General features: G+C 40.2%; 1 protein-coding gene across 2 annotated transcripts in view; it reads right to left on the reverse strand.

Moving 5' to 3' along the window:
* The window catches only part of LOC105490134 (solute carrier family 9 member A4), a 64,047-nt gene that overhangs the window by 6,578 nt on the left and 40,674 nt on the right, over positions 1 to 16,795 (reverse strand). For both annotated transcript variants that reach the window (XM_011755520.3, XM_011755521.3), the window contains 3 exons: positions 11,939 to 12,035; positions 6,757 to 6,888; positions 5,643 to 5,730 (listed from right to left, as the gene is read on the reverse strand). In XM_011755520.3, the coding sequence (XP_011753822.2) occupies positions 5,643 to 5,730; positions 6,757 to 6,888; positions 11,939 to 12,035 (317 nt within the window). The remainder of the gene's footprint in view (positions 1 to 5,642; positions 5,731 to 6,756; positions 6,889 to 11,938; positions 12,036 to 16,795) is intronic.

A 16,795-nucleotide genomic window follows, 5' to 3' on the forward strand; every position in this document is an offset into this window, starting at 1 on the left:
CTCTACACTCAACTTTCTTATCAGCACAATTTTTCCTTCTTGAGGACACTGCCCGAAGCAGATGGGAGGACAGAAGCTATAAGTGCAGTGTCATAAATAAATAGAAATGAATGAAAAATGGCGTATCAAGCCAGTCTCCCCAGGCAAGTAAGGTCGTGTGATTTTACAGAATCAGATCAGTTGGCCATAGACATAAACCATGGGACACAAAGATGCTTGGTCTTGTCCAAAGCCAACGCTACACAGAAGGTTATGTGGTGCAGCCATCTGAAAATGGTTGCTTTTCTCTTGGTTTGCTTTTTAATCAGTGGTTACCAGAAAGCATTACATCTGAATTCCAATCCTTTGATACAGAAATAGTCAATCCTGGAGAAAGGGGGATAGGAGGGAGCCACAGCAGAGACCAGGGTGTGACCGGATGCCCTCCTTTCAGAGGAGTAAGCAGGTGACAGACTGACTGGCACTTGATGGGAACTTCCCTTTCCTGATAATTTACTATATGCCTGTCACTGTGCTCATCCTTTTACATATATCATGCCATTGAATCCTCATAGCGGCCCTTCCAGGTGAGTAAAGTTATGAATCTCACAGGTAAAGTGGCTGAGGTTACAATGCTCAATATCACAAGCTGGTGAATATGGGACCAGAGTTTGAGCAGAGCCTGCCCAGCTTCGAATCCACTTCTTACCATCAGGTCTCCTTGGTGTATCCACCTGCAAGAGGGAGGGCTACCTCGTGCGAGGGAAGCCAGCAGCTGTGTATACAATGTCCCTTCTTGGATTCTCTTCCAGACCCCTAACCCATGCCTAGGACATTGCCTTGTCCCCACTTCAATGTGCACACATCTTTAAAGGAATATTTCTCACATATCTCATTTCCTCTCATTTCTTCAAAGTCTTAGCCTCATAAATTTATTTTCCCTTTAAAAATCCTCCTAAGAACTTAGGTATTTTCAGACATTTATATTTAAATCTGAAAGCCGTGTTCCTTCTCTCACTCTTCCTCCTAAAAAACAAAACAAAAACTCCATGTCTAGAATGAATATGCCCAAAGATTTACATTGAAAAAATGTATTTGGAATGTGGGACACCTGACAATCTTAAAATATTCTGTTCAATAATGTTTCTCTAAAATGTGACCCAATTATACTAAGAAGGTAATTTGGAAATTGGGCAAGGGAGACCAACTTCTTTCAATAAAGAAAACATTAATTAATATATCTGTCCATTGTTTTCCATAACTCTCCTTTAATGTGTGCTCTGTGACGAGGCCTGGGACCAGTCCCTCTGGATCCTTGGTGCTTGAAGCACTAGCTAAGGAAACAATGGCCTGGAGGCTTCTGCCCCCAAACCCTGTCCTCTCACTCCAAGCTTTCCTGTTGAGCGCCCCATCAGTGGACAGATCTTAGTCGTGGTTTCGGTTTCCCGACCACCCTCTGGGTTATTTTACAGTGGACTCCAAGCTCTAGGAAGAGGCATGGGTGTGTGACTTGCAAAGTTTCGCTCAGCTTAGAGCTGCCCAAAATTGAAGGAAGAAGTTGGCTGGAAAGCAGAAGGCAGAAAAAGGAAGAGTGAGGACTGTGTTTCGTCCTTTTTGCGTAACTCTCCTCCACATGGGCACCCAGGCAGTGCAGTTCCAGGCAGAGCAGTGGATACTTTGTCAACAAAATCTGAGTATCTGTTCTTTTACCTCCCACCTGACCGACAGCCTGAACTTCTGGACATGGGCACCCTGGCGTGAAAGGAGAAATAAGGAAGGTGCTTCTGCTCAGCTCAGGGCGAGCCCCAACACACAGAGGATGAACTACCTGATGCAGGATACACTGTTCAGACACCCAAACCTGGAGTGCAACCCTCCCCACCTCCATATTTTTTAAACTTGTGGTAAAATATGCATAACACAAAATTGACCATTTTAACCATTTTTTTCGTCTAACTGTAAATAAGTGTACAGTTCCTTGCATGAAGTGCATTCACATTGTCGTGTTATCATCGCCACCGTTCATCTCCAGAGCTTTTTCATCTGCCTCGATGCACATGGATTCTAAGCAGCCTCGTCGTTTAAGGGGTTTCCAGGCAAGACCTCTCTACTTATAACACCAAGTGAGCCCTGAAGGCAAAAGAGCCCCGAAAGAGCATGTGAAGTCCTCCAAACCAGCATGGAGCTCCAAGACATCCAGAACAAGAAAAGTCCTGACCCTGGGGGGCAAGGGGAGAGCTAGGAAGGGAAGCATTCTCCAAGTTTCAGGCGGGTTAGCCAGGGACTGCTTGCCTGCAGAACAAGAGTCTCCACTGTCTCCCCTAGATCCCCTCCAGCCATTCTCCTGGTGCAGAGAGACTTCGGGTTTGGCGAGAAGGATTCCAGTGATCAACTGTGCTTGGCTACACATTGAGGACTATCTCAGCCTTATCCTCATCATTATTATAATCCTTTTTAAATGTATCATGGTTTATTATTTTTCATAAATCACAACCATAGAAATTACAAATTATTCACAGTAGAGTTAATTCCAAGCAAGCCAGAAATGAGTCTGCATATACAGGCATAAGTTTCCATGACAAATAGGAACAAGTATATAAAATCCTACAGACATATGACCCATAACATATTGCAGAGCACTGATTTCCCATCTTTAAAACTTATTGAAGAAAACTGCTAACATAAGTGCTATTTCATTACTTTTCTCTCAGATTTTTAGTTTAACCACTCTCTTTATTCACCTAGTTGAAACTTACAACCAGCCGAGTATATGTAAAAGAAAAGAAATCATTGGGACTAACAGTTCATTCCAAGTCTGAATTAATTCATGTAGAAGCGACATTGTGAAGCGTTGTCTTTCTTTCCAAGAACATCTGTATTTATCCAAGTCAAGGCTTCCTTAAGTCCCTAAGTAGTAATAGTAATAACAACTAATATTTCTTGCACATCTACTTAGTTCCAGGCTCTGTTCTAGTGGCTTTATGTACCTGTTGATATGTGTACCCTGCATGTATGAGACTGGCTTTGCATCAGGACAATACAATTGCATATGGAGGGAACCAATATTATCCTCTTCATAGACCAGAAATGACAGTGTGAAGAAGTAGAATTTTATTTTTCCTTCATATAGACTCTGTCTATTTTTTTCCTGGCATTTTATGGCTTTGACTGAAAGTGTGACTGAGATATCCTTTAGTGAGGACATCTATTAAAAGGCTAGGATCCTGTGACCTGTTTATTAGTCTAGTGAATCATGTATGTATGTTTCCAAATGTTAAACGACTCTCAAATTCTGGAATAAACCCACTTTGCAAGGTGTATTGTACTTTTAATGTTCTGCTGTATTTTGTTTCTAATGCTTATTTAAGATTTGTTCATTAGTGCTCAAATGAGGCTGCTCCATGGTCATCTCCTGCTACCATAGTCATGCGGTATTGATGCTTGTCTCTTAAGAAATAACTGTCGTCCAGGCATGGGGGCTCACACCTGTAATCCTAGCATGTTAGGGGGCGAGGCAGGAGGATCCCTTGTGCCCAGGAGTTAGAGATCAGCCTGGGCAACATAGAGAGACCCTGTCCCTTTGTAAAATTTTTTTCTAAAAAAATTTAAATTAAAAAAAAATAACGGTGACACTTTCTTGTTTTCTCACTCAAATAACAAAACTGGTTCCAGGTTATTTGTACCAGGAAGATTATTTTTAAAAATTAAACTATTGATCAGGCTCGGTAGCTCATGCCTGTAATCCCAGCACTTTGGGAGGCCCAGGCTGGGAGATCACCTGAGGTCAGGAGTTCAAGACTAGCCTGGCCAACATGGAGAAACCCCGTCTCTACTGAAAATACAAAAATTGGCCGGGTGTGGTGGCACATGCCTGTAATCCCAGCTACTCAGGAGGCTGAGGCAGGAGAATCACTTGAACTCAAGAGGCAGAGGTTGCAGTGAGCAGAGATCGTTCCACTGCACTCCAGCCGGGGTGACAGAGAGAGACTGGCCTCAAAAAAATAAATCATTGGCATCATTTAGGAGAGAAAATGGATGAAGAACCCTTGTTATATAGGGTTCTTCAAATTCATCTCAAGAAAATCAACAACCAAATAGAAACAAAACAAAACAAAAAATGAGCAAAGGCAGAAATATCACCCCAAGAAATATCATTGTTTACAAAATGTGAAAGATGTTCAACTTCACTAAAAATCAAAGAGATTCATATGAATTAAATCTGGCATATAAATTTTATGCTATCGTATCACAGATTACTCAAAACTTTGACAACAGCCCAGTGGTATTAGGAAAAGATCATTCTTACAGACTGTTGTTGTGAGGGCAAATTCGTGACATAATCTTTTGTAATGGTGTTTTGACAATATCTGTAAAAATTTAAATCTATATGAATTTGACGTCAACATTTTACTTCCAGGAAAATATACTAAGGGAATAATTGCTTATTTGTGAAAATACCAATCACAAGTGGTCCAGAGTCCTTATTATGTATCATTGTTTATATTTATTAAAAGTTGATAATACCTTAAGTATTAATTAGGAATTAGCTTAATAAGCTTTGGCAGATGCATGTAATTCTTATTAACTCATTAAAAATGAGTATTAGATCCACATCTACTGGCATGGAAACCTATGTACAACATTTGTTCAGTGAACTAGGCAATTTATAAAAATTGCAACACAATGACTATACTTTGATTTTTGTGTATAATATGATGCAATGTTTCTGTGATTTTTTTGTGGGGGGAGGTGTCAGTATGAGTAGTGTGGGGTCAGGCAGGTATAGGAAGAATTCTAGAAGGATGTTCACCAAAACATTCTATGGTGATTATAACTTGGCATTGAGGTTGCAAGTGCTTCTAACTTTCTTTTTCATGCTTTTCTCTACTGAATGATTTTAATTTTGTATGAAGTATGTTTTTAAATCAGAAAAAAAGTTTCATTTTGAGGTAATTACATATACTCCTTAAAGATTAAATACTAAAATCCTATGTTTAGTTTACTTGAATTTCCAACGTGATTTTAACACTTAAAAATTAGGAAAATAAAAATAGATAACATGGCATGTTACACATTTTATGTCACCTTTTGCTAATAGCAAATCGTTTTATACACACATAAAAATAGTAACTTTGCTTTTATTAGAATAATAAAGTTTCAATAATTCTAAGAATTCCATTTAATTAAATATTAAATGGAAAACATTTAATCAGTAAGTCTGGTGAAATCATTTTAGTGAAATTAAGCCAGGTTTGGAGAATTCTGCTCATACTTAAATGGTGGGTAAATACTAGAACTTCAGCAAAACATCCCTCTCACATTTCTTCAAGATGTGATCAAATTATGACCCTTGGGCTCTATCTGGCCTACTTCCTCTTTGTATATGGCCTGTCAGCTACAAATGGTTAGTACATTTTTAAGAGGCTGAAAAAATTAAAAGAAGATAATATTTCATGAAAAGTGAAAATTGTATGAAATTCAAATTTCAGTGTTCATAAACAAAGTTATGAGTTTCATCTATAAAAGAAGTTGTTTTCTTCTTTTTCTTATCATGTAAGTAACCTACATAATGTTCTTCATGTTGCCTCTTGTTCCACACCCACAGATATTTACCATCTGACCCTTTACAGAAAAGCAGCAGAGAAGCCAGGCATGCAGCTTACCTGAGAACTCAGCAGCCCTTGTGTCTGTTCCCGCAGACTGAGGATTCCCGTAGGGGAAGGAGAGGTAGCGGACATTCTTGGTGCCAGCCTATGGGTAGCAAGTAGAAAGAAAAAGCAGAATAAGCTGCCGCGATTCAGAGCTTCACATGGCAAATAAAGGGAAGGGCCAGACACTTTGGCTTACACCTCTAATCCCAGCACTTTGAGAGGCAAAGGTGAGCAGATCACCCGAGGTCAATAATTCAAGACCAGCCTGGCCAACATGGTGAAATCTTGTCTCTACTAAAAATACAAAAATTAGCAGGGCATGGTCACGGGCACCTGTAATCCCAGCTACTCGGGAGGCTGAGGCAGGAGAATCGCATGAACCCGGGAGGCAGAGGTTGTAGTGAGCTGAGATCGCACCACCCACTGCACTCCAGTCTGGGTGACAGAACGAGACTCCCTCTCATAAGTAATAAAATAAAATAAAGGGAGGAACACAGACCTGTTCTGTGGCATCTTGTTTGGATTACTGGCTTTGAGTTTTTTTGTTTTGAGAAAGCAGACCACACCAGTCTCCAATATGTATTTCCTTTCCCTCTCATGACAAAAGAGACCATTAGCAACCTTTCAAAGTTACTCCCATATCCCCACTGAGGATAGGTTTGAGATTAGGGCCTGCTTCTCACCCAGCCTCCATCCAAACTGCAGCTAAGACTGGTTTGTTATGGCCTCAATGGGAAGAGTGCAGGAACACAGTGGCTGATGTGAAGGTGAGCCCAGGAGTCAGACCAGGTACTGACCATGAGGACTGAAGGGCATGGTCAGTACCTGGTCACCATAAGGTCTGGGTCTGGACTCGCAGCACATCAAGTGCATTGCAGTCCCTGACCCACCCTGGAGGGCAGCACCCTATGGGCAGATACCTTCAGTCCCTAAGACCCTGAACCCAGAGAAAAAGGTTGCTCTGGTGTCTTGCACTCTTGCCTTAGGATCTCTCAGGTAACAAGGTGGGGTTTTGTTTGTGTAAATATTGATGGTCACGCATGTGAGATCCTGTACAGGAACAGGCTCAGCAGGTGACAAACACTTGCAGACTGAAGGAATGTCCCAGTCCCCAGCCCCAGTGTACCGGCTTTCCCCAGGGCAGGCTGTGGCCTTTCCTCATGCTCTCCCTTAAGGTGTTCTGGCGGCGGATCAGAATCTCTTTAGCCTGCTTCTCACTCGTTTGGGGTTTGAGGTTATATTTGTTGTAGGACAGGGTCTGCAGAGAAAATGGAATGTCAAATACGTAAGGACTCCTTCGTACAACTTTCAGCCAAGGAAGCCACGGAAACATCAGGAACCTAAGACCAAGAGAACAGGTGAGCACCTTGGAGGTCAGCTAAGCATTTGCCTTGATTACGAATGAGCAAGTTTCAGTCCCAGGAAGAAAAGGGTGTGACCCCAAGTCATGCTGCTCTCAGGGCAGAGCTGTGGCTGGAGCCTCTGCCTTCTGCTCTAACCCTTACAGCGGTCCTTCCCTTAGTTACCCACAGACTCGGCCTGCCCCATACATACACTTTCCTTTCCAGGTCATGTTTTGGATGCCAGGCCAGTGAATTTAATAAGAAAGGAAAATATCAAAACTAAACTACTTTGGGACTTTCCATAGGGCTGTTGTCTTTTAATTTTACCAATTAAGGATACCTACACATGCATGCGTGCGCACACACACACACACACAATTTCTATCAACCATTATTATCATCAATTCAGAAAGAAAGTCTCTTAACCAAAGTCACAAGAAGAACATAATTTGAGATTTAAAAAAAAATAGTCCTTCAAATTGAATCAATTTAGCTTTATGATAACATCTTCCTTGTCCTTTACCCCAGACCAATGGAAACTTGTCATGGACCCTAGGCCAACATTAGTCAGTCCTCAGACAAATGTTTGCAAAATGCTTAACTGAAATTTCTTCTCCTTTTTGGTGCTCACTAAAGGCCCACCAGCAAATGCTCAGTTTGCCAGTAGGTGACACACTGTGTGCACTGATAAACCACAAAGTCCTGGTAGATGACAGGATCGGGACCGCAGGGGCTCTCCCTCCCAAGTGACGGATGCTGTGATGGGGATAGTCAGTTCCACTTCAATAGAGAAAATGCTGTATGTACCCTCAGGTGCTGTGGAAGGCACAGGATTAAATAAGTGAGTACATTAGAACTACAGTCTTCAAAAGGCTTACAGTTTCCTGGAAAAGTCAAATCAATAGGGATAAGATGCTATGCATGCAGGTAAGTGATAAGATTCTGGGATCATCAGGGGTCGTAGAGTACAGGCAAAAGGCACTTCATCCAGTCTTGGATGGGAAAAGTTCAGTGTACTGAGATAAGTCTTGAAAGATGAGTGAGTGTTATCCTGGGAATAAATTCCAGGAAGAGAAAACACATGAGCTAAGACGTCAGCTGGTAACCACCTTGGAGGTGAGAGGACAGTCAGAGGATGTGCTGGAAAAGAGCCAGGAATGAGTCTGTTACACACAAAAAAATGGGGTGCTTCATTCAAAGTGTGTGAGAGGTGAGACTGGAGGGGCATGGAGGGCCTGGGGTCAGGCCACAGGTAGCCTGCCAAGGAGTACAGGCTGCATTTTTCAGGCCATGTGTTTTTTAGGTGGGTGCACACACTCCAAAAAGTGCCACAAGATGCCCCACAGGGTGAGAAAGAAAATACTGATACTTCTATTTCTATTGATCTTTATCCAAACAAATACAAAGCATATTAAGCTCTATTAGTACTTAATATATGAATGTATAATGGGCCCTCACTCAGTCCATACATGAGACAGTCAAGTCAACAAGGGATTCACAATGGCATCCTCATAGGTTTCACCAGCTTGCAGTTCATTGTGTTTCAGTGTGTGTGCATCCAGTTAAGTAGATGTGTGGTTTCCATTAGCTATTAACTAAAGTAACCCTCACAAAATAGACAATTGTATTAAAAAAGTGTTGTAAAGGTGTAAACTGGACTGCCAAGGTGGCTCACACCTCTAATCCTAGCACTTCAGGAGGCCAAGACATGTGGATCACTGAGCCCAGTAGTTTGAGACCGACCTGGGCAATGTGACTAAACCCTATCTCTACAAAAAATACAGAAAAAAAAATATAGCTGGATGTGGTGGTGTGAACCTGCGGTCCTAGCTACTCACGAAGCTGAGATGGGAGAAACGCTTGAGTGTAGGAGGTCAAAGCCACAGTGAGCCGTGATCATGCCACCGCACTCTAGCCTGGGTGACAGAGTGAGAGTGACACCTGTCTCCAAGGGAAAAGAAAAGAAGGCATAAACTAAAGGCCAAGGGAACAATGAGGGAAGGGTAAATCCAACTTTCTCCTCCCAATGGGAGCTCTTTGTCATCCACTTCTGACACATTAACAGATCTGACAAGAATTTTCCCCAAAAAGTTGAAATTTGAAAATAGTTTGAAATATGAATTCTTATCTATCATTAGTAATGATACACCTCAACCTATGTGCATTTTATACATTGAAATATTAAATATTAAAAATGGTAACATGACACAGTCGTGAAAAATAAAACAAGAATTAGGAATATAGAGACAAACTTTTACAATTGTTTATCAATTTTAAAATCATGCAAAACTGAATGCAGTGTGTGTGTGTGTGTGTGTGTGTGTGTGTGTGTGTGTATACATACAATGTATTGCTAGTAGGATTTCCTACACCTAGACTTGGGAGGAGGTTGTACTTTTTAAGGAATACTTGGGCGGTTGGCTTCCTATTTCACCTCCCATAACCTGCCATGACCCACGTGCTTCTCTATTTTGCCTGTCTACAGGGAGCATAGAAGCCTCTATGCATATAATGTGCATGCAAGTTTCTTCCCTCCTCTCCCTCCATTTCTGTGTTACAGTGGAGTTTGTACTTCCCACTGGACCTTGAGTCCTAAAGGAGAAAGAACTTTGTCTTATTCAGTGCAGTGTTCCTGATGCCCGGCACATTCTAGATGTGCATTAACTGTTTGCTGAAGGAAACTGAAATTGCTCTCTTCCTTTGAAAGCATGTAGAAATTCTGAGAGTAATCTGATTATCCAGGCTACTCAGGAACCACCCATCAATCTGTGACCTATCCTGGGGGTCTGGGCTGAAGCCAGTTTCTTCTCTTGTAAGTTTAGTCATAGTATTTCTCAACCTCCATCCCCACTGTGTTTCAGAGAGCTTCCTCTGTGGTTGTCCTACCAGGAACCTCCAGAGGTGAGTCCTTTAAGTTTTCCACCCATGAAGATTCTGTCCTGGGTTTACTGAGTCGAAGGACTTCAAACAGAATTGGCTGGAGTCCTCCTAGGAGCAACAGACCCAGCAGGGCCAGCTCAGTTTTGGATCAACTCTGCATTAGGGTCGCCCAGAGTCAAACTCTGCATTCATCCTGGTCCTGTTCTGAGGTAAATCCCAATGCCCAAGATGGCCTCTTTCAAGATGTGATCGGTGAGAAATGCCCTGGCTACCAGGCCTGCATCTATCATCCAGGCTACAGAGGGCAGGATGGCTAAGGTACACCCTTTGTGACATTCCTCAAAAATGTAGATTGTCTGCTAGAAACAGAGTAAATGTATAATTGTCCTAAGTTGCATTTTCAGGTAGACTTTTCCTTCAAGAGATCAAGAGGACCACGGTGGAAGAGAGAATTCTCATGACCTTTGTAAAGCTGAGTAAGGAGAGGAAGACGGGAAGAGGTAGGACTGGTGAGTTTGACTTATGGAGTAAGCAAAGTAGAGTCAAAGAGCCACCTCATAGGCTTGTAACTGCCCTCTGTTTATCAATTGCGTTCTCCCTATTTGGCTCCCAAGGTCGTCAGCAATAAACTTCTTAAATGGAAAGAGGTCTTTGTGCTTTAATTTGAGGGCAATGAGGAAGGGAGGTGCTGTGTATCTTAGAAAGTAGAACTCTGGAAAGCAGAATGCATAGGATACTTATTAAAAGAGACGAAAGGAGACTATCTTGGAAACTGCATCCAAGGAAGAAAAGAAAGGATGAGCAGTTGACCTTATTTTAGACTGGATTAGAGTCCTAGGATCTTCATCTCCATTTCCAGACCTTTCCCTAAACTTGATCTTCATCCACGTAGGGAAAAGGCTGAGTAACAGGTACCCTCTGGACTCCGGCTCTCACTAAGCTAGCCACATTCTTCAAACCAGGAAGTTGTTATCTATTATTTATTTAAGGCAGGATGTGATAGTCTTACTGAAACAGTTTCACTTGGAATGATTTGAAAGCCTTGGAATTTACTCTAAGCACACTACCATTAGTGCTGACCTGTATTCCTCCAGCTGGTGCAGAGCCTTTCACTGACACATTCCTCTTAATCACTGACCTTTGAGTTGAAACAGGAGACCAGAAAACATTCACTTTCATTGGATTATGTAAGTCCAGAGTCATGAAAAGAGCACTGGGTGGGTGGGTAGAAGTCCTGCGTTCTTAACCTGGATTTGTTTTGTAACCTTGAAAAAGTCAGATAACCAACTCCACTGACCTCAGCATCTTCCCTTTGAAGATGAGGAGCTTTGTCTAGGTGATTTTGTTTTAGTTTCATTAAGACTATGATCAAGGACACAGTCACAAAACTAAAGGTCCTCAAAATGAATTCATTTCTAATCACACCCAAGTATTGGGATTAGGATGGACGATCAAATCCTCAAACTATAAAAACTTCTCATTATATGACTTCGTTAGATGACTAATTAGATGGAATGTTATTTAACTAAGTCAAAGTTTCAGAAAGATTCATTCACTGCCCTCAGAAATCTTCTTAGTATGCACTTTGGACCAGTTCCCAAGGACTAGTAGAGATTTCATACCTAGTTCCAAAATAGAGAAATAAGATGTCTCCTTTTATTCAGGCATTTATTCATTATAAATTATAGTTTCAATATGGGAACCTAAACTATCTCAACTTTCTTATTGTAGTCAATACAACTGGGACAAGTGCACTGTGATCAGTGTCCTGGTGCCATCTTTGTTCTGTGGTGTGGTGGATGAGCTTCTTTGCAGAGAGACCTGCTAGTTCTGGAAAGCACCAGGCTGCAGGGCTAGGGCAGCCTGCCCCCTAGAGACGGTAACTAGATTTGCACTTCTTTTCATGCCACAGGTGCCAATTTTGCAGCAGAAACATGACAATTAACTTTCTATTCTCCAAACTAAGCAGAGAGAAAATATTCAGCAAGAGTTCACCTTACAGAGGATGACATGAACATCAGGGGACTCCTGAAGGACTGTTTTCAAGGACAGACAAGGGGGACAACACAGGTGGCTCATACACACCCTTTGCCGAACTTGGTACATGTTGGATGTCAGAATGTCCCTTATGGACTCCACATCTTCAGGGGAAAGTCTTTTGATTCCTTGTATCCTCTGGGCCCTGGAATCGTTATTGGAGAAGAGACAAACATTATTCTTTCATTTGGCAAGAGGTGCCACAAAAATATCAGTGGGCCTTGCTCTGTACTGAGGGGAATCCTAAGCTCCAGAATCCTACATATAATTTTCCTATTGTTCTAGTAAGTTGATTTGAAATGTCAGAACACGTGTCTTGACTTCAGGTTTTGAAAATACTGGTCCTTTGCCTATAGCTTATATGTGGTAATTATTCCAACCCATTTTTTGAAAAAGGTCTAAAGCGGTAACAAGTTTTTTTTTCCCCCACAAATCTGTTATGAACTGGAATGTTTGTACGATACAACAAAAGTCAGTTGTTAGAAAATGATACCGTACCATGCAATCCAAATATTTTACCATTAAATGCAACAGAAAAAAATGATTCAGTCCAAGACAAACTCTTTGCTAGTTTTGTACTTACCTATCTCACTGAGGACGGGTGGCAAACAATTCACAGATTTAATACCTTCTACACACCACCACATTTTGATTAGCATTTATCTAACAAAATGTTAGTTTCATGAGTACATTTGTATTGGAATTGTACCTGTAGGATTTTATCTTTGATTAAGAAATAATTGAAGAAACCAGAATCACATTTTACAAGGGCAATTAGACTATTTATACCATGAGAGCCAGCCCAGCTCTGAGATATTGTACACCGTGACCCCTTCCCACCTCTGGAAGGGATTAAAAACCGGGTTATGCCTGTGCCCAGGTAGCAGTCAATGCACAATTGTCCTCTGGGGATTATAAAGTCCTGACAATCCTGGGGGAAGAATTCTCATGTGACAAGTGTATTTGATTACAATCTAGTGGCAGTAATTTTTAAAAACTTTATATTACATGAATAATATATATTCCATGTGGAACATAAGAACCAAAAAGAGAGAACTAAAAATAATCAACTCCCTTTTTAATACTATCACCTTCCTTAACATCTTGATATAAACCCTAATGGGTTTGTTTGTTTGTTTCTAGCCTCAGCTCTTTTGAATTTTGAATGCATAAGGGCACTGGAGGCTTTGATATCTGCTTGCTTACACTCTTAAGATAATTGGCCACAGACATGAGTAATGATTAGTTTTAATACAGGCCACCTTTTAAGTATTTTTCAAAACATTACTAGCAATACAGCCATCAATAGTGAAGACATTTTAAAAGTAATGTACATTTGATAAAAGATTTTAAAGGACTTGGGTACTGAATATCACAGAAAGCCTGGATTTTGTTTAGCAATGCTATCTGTAGACTGACTAATGTCCTCTCTACAAACTGATTGAAATCAGTTTCCATATCATAAAGCTGCAAATGTCACCTCTATTGATACACAGTTACCACCCTTGGTGATCTTAACATTATTATCAGGGCATTTCAACCTAACTGTTTAAATGTCCTTCAAATAACATTTATTCTGATTTAGATATGCCCACACACTTCCACAATCTGAACACATTCCTTTAATGTGGTGAATGTGATGTACTGCTAAGCAGAAACAACAGCGAGTCAAATAGTTCCATTTATGTGTTCATTATGAAACAACCTAATAGGAGAAACCACTGATAAAGGAAATGGTAAAATTACACTTGATATAGCAGTAGATGTAACTTGGCACTCTTCCCAGTTTATAATTGACCACTTTGGGAAGGACGAACTTAGGTAAAGTCCATTCAAGCTCTGGTTGGAATGAGCACTCCAGGTATCCCAAAGGCATCTCCCATCATGGAGTCACATTGAGAAGCTGCAACTATAGAATTATAGCAACTATCATTCTACAGCTATAGAATTGACTCACTTGGGCAAGGTGATACCTGGAGGTTTCTTCATGCCGCTTCATTAGCAAAATCGTCCCTGAAATACTCCCAGCACAAGCACAGGAGATACAGCTTTAGAAAAACTGAATGAGTGATCATTTCCATATCAAGTCAACTTATAAACCAAAAGACTCTTGTCACTGGACCATTGATTCATTATCCGTAAAGGAGATCTTCATCACCTTAAATAAAAGTTCTGCAATAATTTCAATCAAACTGGAAAAATCTGAACCTAAATATATTGAATACAATGTTCATATTTCTCATAACGCTTCTTACTTATCTTTTATATTGATACATAATAGTCGTACATAGTTTTAGGGTATATGTGATAATTTGATACATTCATATAATCAAATTAGGGTAATTGAGATATCCATTACCTTGCATTTTTATATTTTCTTTATATTAGAACCATTCAAATCATTCTCTTCTAGCTATTTTGAAATGTACAATCAGTTAGTGTTAACTATAGTTACCCTGCAGTCCTGTCAACCACCAGAGCTTATTTCTTCTATCTAAGTGTATATTTGTTCTCATTAATCAACCTCTCTTCAATGGTCCCTCATTCTTTTTCTCTTTTGATCAGTTGCTATAATAATGTAAAAAGAGGCTTCAATTCTACTATAATATCTAGTAGAATACACATATCATAGTATGAAGTTCCAAAAGATCAAATATGATTTGCTAATTTATTTAGAAGAACACATCTTTTTTTTTAAGCAGCTAAGATGTGAAGTGTTTAGAAAAAGTGGGCTCAGAGGAAGACTTGCCTGCGATGCACACAGTGGCGCCCACCAGCAGCGCTGTGTGTGCAGCTGCTTTGCATGTTTTTACAGAGGTCACCAAGATGAACAACATTTGGAGTGAGTGACGAGTGGCTGAGATGATGCTGCTCCTCAGAATACAGTGTTCCAGTGTGGAAGTGAAAAATGGCATCAGAATCTGCATCCTAGTCTTCTAGGTGAGAATGTGGAAATGTGAATTTGTACCTGTCAATGTGCGATCCATTAGAAAATTCTTAGACTACAATGAAGTTACTTTGGGTCTCTTTAAAAAATAAAGGACACATTAAAATTATTTGGGAGTTTTAAAATACATTTTGAAGTTGTATGGTTGTCATTTGTTACGCCTATATATATATCAATATTTTAATATCACTTTAATCAAAAAGTGTTTAAAGCTTCAACACTTTTAATCAGCTTGACTCTCTATCTCTGATAATTTCTAACAGCTTACCACTCATTGGTGAGATGAGCCGCTTCATATTTGAAATAGTAATCAAAGTGCATATTCTACCTATTCATAGGATTGTTTTGAGTTTCAAATAAGGTAATGCATGTAAAAGCAATGGGATTCCAAAAAATCAACATCATCCAGACTGTGCAAATAGACAACCGTGGGGGCAGTGTTCTCCTGAAGGTCATAGAATTTGAAAATCTAAACCTTTTGTAGAACAATTGCTTGAACTTCTAAAGAAAAAAATACCTGTGCATTTTGTTGTTATCATCTCATACAGAATAATAAAAAGCGAGCTGAGTACACACTTCTTTTTCCTATTATTGTATGAAGGTTTGTTTTGTAAGAAATTAGCTGCTTTGATCTCAGGAGAGGAATTCCTTTTTGCTTGACGTCCTACAGATTTCTGATGAGATCAAATAAATGCAATTTAAATACTAAATACGTATTAAATATCAACTTTAAAAAATCTCTCCCACCCCAGTTAACTACCTACTTGGAGTGTAGGAGGAAAAAAAATTATCTCGTACCTATAAGGCTCTCTCACTAATCTTAAATGCATTTCTAAAGAAATAATTAACTCAACTGGCAGGCCCTGCTCCAAATAAAACTGGTTTAAAGATTGCCTTGAGATCAGAAATTAAGGCAAATGCTTATGGCTGATGCAATGTAATACAAAAATTCAAAATATGCTTTGCCACCTGGCAGACTGATTCTCATTTGAGATAAGCACCCCTACCTTCCTAGACCAAGTGCTCACTTAAGTGAGCAAAGCAATTAAGGAAGTTTCTAATGGTCTAAACTGCATTAATCAGCATTGATCCCTCAGTGAGCAGGCCAAAGGCGAGGAGTCCAGGTGAGGTGCACCTCTCATAGACTTGCATAGCTCTCTGTTCTTTATGATTATGTTTGTGTGGCCTTTTTTGTTAACGTCATGACCCTACCAGAGTATGGTGTCCATGAGGGCAAGGCCTGTGTCCGCTTCACGGTGCTTGGCACATAGGAGGTGTCTAACAGACAGGATTGGATCAAAGGTGTCAAATGCAAGGAGGTGCCAAAAAACTCAGTAACTAAGGTAAGTCAGATTCAAATGCAATATTTTTAGAAATAAAGGTCAATGCAAAAAATTCTTGATGAATATAATATCAACATTTTAAATAACAGAGGATCAATATGCCTGATGTTTCCTTTGCCTGAGGTTCCACTATGATGCAGCAGAGCATTGCCAATATATATTTGTCAGCACTTTTCCATTTTAATATCAGAAGTTTCCTTAAAGCCACATGATGAGCAGCATCAAAACAAATCAACACCCCCCCACCCCCCGCCAACCCTGAAAGAAAAGTCACTAAGAAATAAGGCAGAAAGCTTTGTATTATATTGAGATATCCTCAGGGACGCTAGTTAGGATTCTTCTCAGGCCACGTAAGAAATGCAAGGGTGTTTCTGATTTATTAGCAGGCAAGGGATGAAGGTGTTATCTCAGAAATAAGACTTAGGCAATAGTGACAATTTTATTGCTACCTATTCTTAGCTCTTCTTCCAACTGCCTTTTTAAATGTGAAGACATAATTGAAGCATATGATCAAGTGTTTTTACCTGCTGAAGACAACAGGATGGAGGGGGACCCTGTTTCTTATCCTAAATAGATGTCGTGATTAATTTTCCCAATTTATAAATCTTTTTTTTC

The sequence above is a fragment of the Macaca nemestrina genome, chromosome 13, assembly GCF_043159975.1.
Source record: "Macaca nemestrina isolate mMacNem1 chromosome 13, mMacNem.hap1, whole genome shotgun sequence".
Lineage (NCBI taxonomy): Eukaryota > Metazoa > Chordata > Mammalia > Primates > Cercopithecidae > Macaca > Macaca nemestrina.